The sequence below is a fragment of the Arachis duranensis genome, chromosome 10, assembly GCF_000817695.3.
Source record: "Arachis duranensis cultivar V14167 chromosome 10, aradu.V14167.gnm2.J7QH, whole genome shotgun sequence".
Classification (NCBI taxonomy): Eukaryota; Viridiplantae; Streptophyta; class Magnoliopsida; order Fabales; family Fabaceae; genus Arachis; species Arachis duranensis.
The window spans coordinates 89,651,617-89,657,786 of record NC_029781.3 but is presented as its reverse complement, the minus strand read 5'-3'; the positions used below and the strand labels follow the sequence as shown (position 1 = coordinate 89,657,786).

The following is a 6,170-nucleotide window of genomic DNA, read 5'->3' as shown; positions in this document are numbered from 1 at the left end:
ATCAGCCATGGGTGATGCCTCCAGACTGGTTAGCTGTGCGAGTGACAGCCGCACAGGTTATTTCCCCGTGAGGAATGAAAGTAGCCACAGTTGATGGTGAACCCCTATAAAAAGCTTGCCATGGAAAGGAGTAAGAAGGATTGAGTAGAAGGAATAGGAGAGCAGGCGTCCAAGAGCTCTACAGCATCTCCATCCGCTTATCTGAAATCCTACCAATGAATCTGCATAAGTGTTCTATCCTTTTTATTATATTCTATTTTATTATTTCTATTTTCGAAAACCCATAAACTATTTTAAATCTGCCTAACTGAGATTTGCAAGGTGACCATAGCTTGCTTCATACCAACAATCTCTGTGGATTCGACCCTTACTCACGTAAGGTTATTACTTGGACGACCCAGTACACTTGCTGGTTAGTTGAACGGAGTTGTGACTTCAAATAAACAGTGCCCTAAGAGTAAAATCATACAAGACCAAAAAGTCAATATCATTGATCACAATTTCGTCCACCACAAGTCAAAGACTATTGTTTGAAAAATATGGTATAGGTTATGTAACCAAGGAAAGTACAGTTTTTAATAATTCCTCTATAAAATTTGTGGCTTCTTCATCAAATACTGAACCCACATCCAACAAATCTGGTATTGGATATGTTCCCACACTTGAGGAGAAATTTGATGAAGTTTACACAAGTGAAACTGAGCCTTCACCAAGAACTGAAACAATGAGGTTGCCTTCAAGAAATCACCATTTTACAATAAAACCTCATCTTCGAAAAGTCCAAAGGTTTTAAAAAATTCAGGTGAAAATACTTTTGCAAAGAGAAACAATTATAACAAAAATCAGTTTGTCAAAAGAAATGACCTCTTCCTAAAATCAGAAAATTTCATCCCTTTAATCATTTTCAGCACAACAAATCACCTCAATTTTAGCAATATGCACCAAAAAATCATTGTCTTAACTGCATAAAATTTGGTCACTCATATTCACAATGTTTCATAGAAAAGAGAATTGTGGAAAACCAAATTTACAATGTTATTTGTGATTTCAATGCTCTTGGACAACCAAGATGGAATAACTTCAAAGGATCCAAATTAATTTGGATACCTAAGATTTCTTGAAGTTTTTAATGCAGATTTTTCTAGCATCCAAGAACAAAAGGGATATGTGGTACTTGGATAGTGGATGTTCAAGGCAAATGACTGAAAGGTCAACTTACTTCATCAAACTAAACAAGTATGATGGAGGTTTTGTGACCTTTGGAGATTATGGAAAAGGTAAAATAGTAGATGTTAAAAAAGTAGGTGATAATCACTCTACTTTCATTGATGATGTCTTTTTGGTAAGTGGCTCGAAGCACAATCTTTTAAGTATAAGCCAGCTGTGTGACTTAGGATATTTAGTGACTTTCAAAAGACTTGAACGATGTGTTGTAAATGAAAAGACCAATGAAGTGCTTTTTATTGCCAAGCGTTGTAATAATGTGTATGGACTTATCCTTGATGAACTAAAGGATCAAAATGTAGCTTGGTTTCATTCTAAAAAATTTGAAAAGTGGCTATGGCACAAGAGATTGGACCATGCAAGTATGTTTCAAATAAACAAACTTTTAAAGAAAGGATTAGTAAGAGGTCTTCCTTTGATAAAGTTTGACAAAGACATCACTTGTGATGCTTGCCAAATGGAAAAATAAACAAAAAGTTCATTTAAACCAAAGGAAGACATCTCTACTAAAAGGCCACTTGAATTGCTACATATTGATTTGTTTGGTCAAACAAGAACTCAAAGTCTAGGCGGTAAACATTATGGTTTAGTGATTGTGGATGACTATTCTAGGTTTGGTTGGATTTTATTTCTTGCACACAAAAATGAAGCCTTTTCGGCCTTTGAAATTTTTTACAAGAAAATTCAAAATGAAAATGATTTAAAGATCTCTTCTATAAGAAGTGATCATGGAACCGAATTTGAAAACCATTTATTTGAATCCTTTTGTGAGAAATTTGGAATATCTCAAAATTTTTCTTGTCCAAGGACACCATAACAAAATGGTGTTGTGGAAAGAAGAAATAGAAGCATTCAAGAAATTACAAGAGCTATGCTTAGTGAGAGCAATGTTCCAAAATTCCTTTGGGTTGAAGCGGTTAACACAGCTTGCCACATTTTGAATAGAACTATCATAAGAAAATTTTTTAAGAAAACTCCTTATGAACTTTGGAAAGGTTACCCACCAAACTTGGACTACTTGCACATCTTTGAATGCAAATTTTTTGTTCTACATAACAAAGATAATTTGGAGAAATTTGATCCAAAGGCGTATGAGTGCTTATTTATAGGATATTCCACAACTAGTAAAGCTTATAGAGTTTATCATCAAGATGCTAAGATTATTGAGGAATCCATACATGTTACATTTTATGATACTAACTTGGTGCAAATTGTTTTGGAAGATTGTAATGCAGGGAATCAAGCTCAAAAGGACGATGAGACTGCACAAAATCATGAAAATGAAATTTCTGAACAAGCTGAACCAGAAACTGCAGCTGCTGAAAATTTAAGAGACAATTCCATTTTGTCTCATGAATCTGAAGGAGATCCTGAAACCAGCAATACCCAGAATCCCTTGGTAATTGAATCTGCCTCCAAGTCCACCAGACCTCGTGAATGGAGATTCTTGAAGAATTATCCTGAGGAATTTGTCATTGGGGATGTCTCTCATGGGGTTAAAACTCGGTCTTCAACTAGAAAGGCAAATGAAGGAACAAACATTACCCTTCTCTCACAAATGAAGCCTCAAAATGTCAAGGAATCCTTTGATGACCCTTCTTGGGTAAAGGCGATGGAAGATGAGCTTCTTGAATGTGAGAAGAATCAAGTGTGGATATTGGTTCCAAGGCCAAATGGAAAGAAAGTGACCGGCACCAAGTGGATATTTCGGAACAAACTAGGAGAGGATGTTAGCATTGCAAGAAACAAAGCAAGGCTAGTGGCACAAGGATATGACCAAGAAGAAGGAATAGACTTTGATGAATCATTTGCCCCTGTTGCCCGAATGGAAGTCATAAGACTTCTCTTAGCTTATGCTACTTTTTGTGATTTTAAATTATATATCAAATGGATGTGAAATACGTATTTTTGAATGGTGTGATAGATAGAGAAGTGTATGTAGAGCAGCCACCTGGTTTTGAAAATAAAAAGCTTTCTAACCATGTTTTCAAATTATCAAAAGCTCTCTATGGTTTAAGACAAGCTCCTAGAGCTTGGTATGAGAGACTTAGCTCTTTTCTTTTGAAAAATGATTTTCAAAGAGACACTACAGAAACTACTCTATTTATCAAGAATTCTAATGATTCTTTCATTCTAGTCCAAATATATGTTGATGACATTATTTTTGAATCAACCAATGAAAAGTAAATTTGACATGAGTATGATGGGTGAACTTAATTTTTTCTTTGGGCTATAAATTAAACAAACTGAAAATGGTATTTTCATTCATCAAGAAAGTATGCCAAGGAACTAGTTAATAAATTTGGTATGGAAAATGCTAAACCCCCATGCACCCTAATTCAAAATAAGATAAGGGAGAAACTGAGAACGATGTAGATGAGACTATGTATAGAGGAATGATTGGCTCTCTTATGTACTTAACTTCCTCTAAACCCGATATTGTGCAAAGTGTTGTAATGTGTTCAAGATTCTAATCCAAACCTAAAGAGTCTCATCTTTCTGCAGTTAAGAGGATCATTAGATATGTTCATGGCACATCCAATTTTGGTCTTTGGTATCCTAAGATTGATGATTTTTCTGAAGTTGGTTATTGTGATGCAGATTTTGCCAGTGATAGAGTTGATAGAAGGAGCACTTTAGGCTTATGTTGCTTCCTTGGAAAGTCCTTGAATGTTTGGTCAAGTAAGAAGCAGCCAACAGTGGCTTTATCCACTGCAGAGGCTGAGTATATAGCTGCTTCTTCTTGTTGTTCTCAGCTTATGTGGTTAAAAACACAGCTTGCTGATTATAAATTAAATGCTGTAAATATTCCCTTGTTGTGTGATAATATGAGTGCCATTAATATTCCTAAAAATCCAGTTTTTCACTCTAGGACAAAACATATTGAAGTGAAATTTCGCTCAATAAGAGAACATGTTCAAAAGGGGGATATTAGCATTCAATTTGTTAAATCAGAGGAGCAATTAGCTGATATTTTCACTAAACCACTAGTTGAGGACAGATTTTATATGCTTAGGACCAGTCTAGGAATTTTAAGTTATAATTCATTGTTTGAAAGTTGCTGATGAGTTTGTTGGAGTTTTTGTCTCATAAACAGGTATGAGACAATTCTGGGCATATGAAGAACCTTTTCTGAACAGCATTCTCTGGACTTTACTGCACATGCTGAATCATCTGGGCCAACATTAAAATTTAGAATCTGGGTGGTCTAATATGTTTTCTCAAACCAAACCACCTCTGGGACCAATGATTGTTACATATGATGGTCCAATGTGTTTCCTTAAATTCTTGTGATTTTGTGCATTTTATCTTTAGTGAAAAGGTTTTATTTAAATCATTTTTTATTCTTTTAAAATATTTATTTTTCTCAAATCAAAACACTTTTCATGATGTCAAGTCTTTTTGGTTGATTTACAAAATCTAAAAAAGAAAGGTTTTGAGTTTGTTGATAACCTCATTTTTCTGGACTAGAACCACCTTTTAAAATAAAAAATTCTGTTAAGTGGGATGAAGGAGTTAGTATCTCTTTCAATGATGCTTTAACTCATATTTGTGAACATATTTCTTTGATTGATGGCATCACCCCTACTCACAAAGCCTTGGGTCATGAACGTACTCAGTTGCACCGCATAGTGAACCATATCATCCTTCTTTAGAGTGGCTCATACTAAAGGGTATCTTACACTGACACTATTGTTTTGTATGCTATTCTCACAAAAATAGAAATCTCTTTTGCTTATTTAATGGTAGGATATATGTTTGATTCTGTTAGAAGTGAGAAAGATAAAGCCTTTCTGTATGGGATGTTCTTAACCTATATTTTTGAACATTTTGGTGTTGACTTATCAAATGAGTCATATGAAAATAGATACTCTTATCTAAAAGGAGGTGGTTCAGTGAAACAGCAAAAAAAGGGACCCACTCATTCTGAAAGGGTGTTTCTTGATGATGATGATGATGATGATGATGATGATGACGACTATGAACCAGAAGACTCTCCTCCACCTTCTACCAAGGGTACCTCAGCATCCACTGTTCATAAATATTCTCTATATAGGGTTGTTAAGGATGTAATGCAGGAATTTGTTTCTCAATCAAACCATATGATTGCTATGAGTAAAGAGCAAAGGAAACTAGTCACCAAATATGAGAACTTCCTCAAAAAATCAAGAGACAGAGTGGTTGTTTTCATTAAATTCATTGCCAATCTCCAAGAGGATGACAATGCTGCCACTGATCCTGAAGAAGATGCTGGTTCTGATGAGAATGGTTCGGATGCCATTATTGTTGTTTTCTTTTGAACTACTCTTTGTCTATTTCGGATGCCTAAATTTGTCTCATGTTGCTGCAACCTTTTATTCACTTTTAGTTACTTACTTGTTTTGGACTTTGAACTAACATTTGTTGCAGGTTTTAGTTCATTTTTGTTCCACCCTTGATGACAAAAAGGGGAGTAGTAGTATATAAATTTGATTTATCTTTATGAATCAGGTTATTTTATTGCTATTGTGGTCATTTTCTTTGAATTATTGGGCTGGATTTGTGTTGTTGGTTATGTAAAATTTCTCAGTCAAGTTGAATTGTGTGTAGTTCTTTATTGTATCCTCTATAAGAATAATAAACAGGAAGGAAGAAAAGAGGATAAATTTAAGGGGAGCTACTCTTGAAAAGGAAAGGGGGAGCAACACAAAAGCAAGCAACAAAATCAAAGGGAAGTCTCTAAACTTTATCAAATTTCAATTCCTTTTGATCATTGTTTCAATTATGTTTGTCATCAAGGGGGAGATTGTTGAGTTAAAAAATTAACTAACATAATTGATGATGACAAACATTAATTTTATTGGGCCAACTACCCAATTAGTTTTGATGATTTTGTTTTAAGTGATGCAGGCTAAATTTCAATAATGCAACAGCCCAAATAAATGGAACAAAAATCTGAAGCTTTC

At 34.6% G+C, this 6,170-nt stretch overlaps 1 protein-coding gene across 1 annotated transcript in view; it reads left to right on the top strand.

Moving 5' to 3' along the window:
• The window catches only part of LOC107470720 (uncharacterized), a 16,484-nt gene extending 10,959 nt beyond the window's left edge, over nucleotides 1-5,525 (top strand). Inside the window, exons 3-4 of the mRNA XM_016090126.1 lie at nucleotides 2,286-2,979; nucleotides 5,093-5,525. Coding sequence (XP_015945612.1) covers nucleotides 2,286-2,979; nucleotides 5,093-5,525 — 1,127 coding nt within the window. The remainder of the gene's footprint in view (nucleotides 1-2,285; nucleotides 2,980-5,092) is intronic.
• Nucleotides 5,526-6,170: the final 645 nt, after the last annotated feature.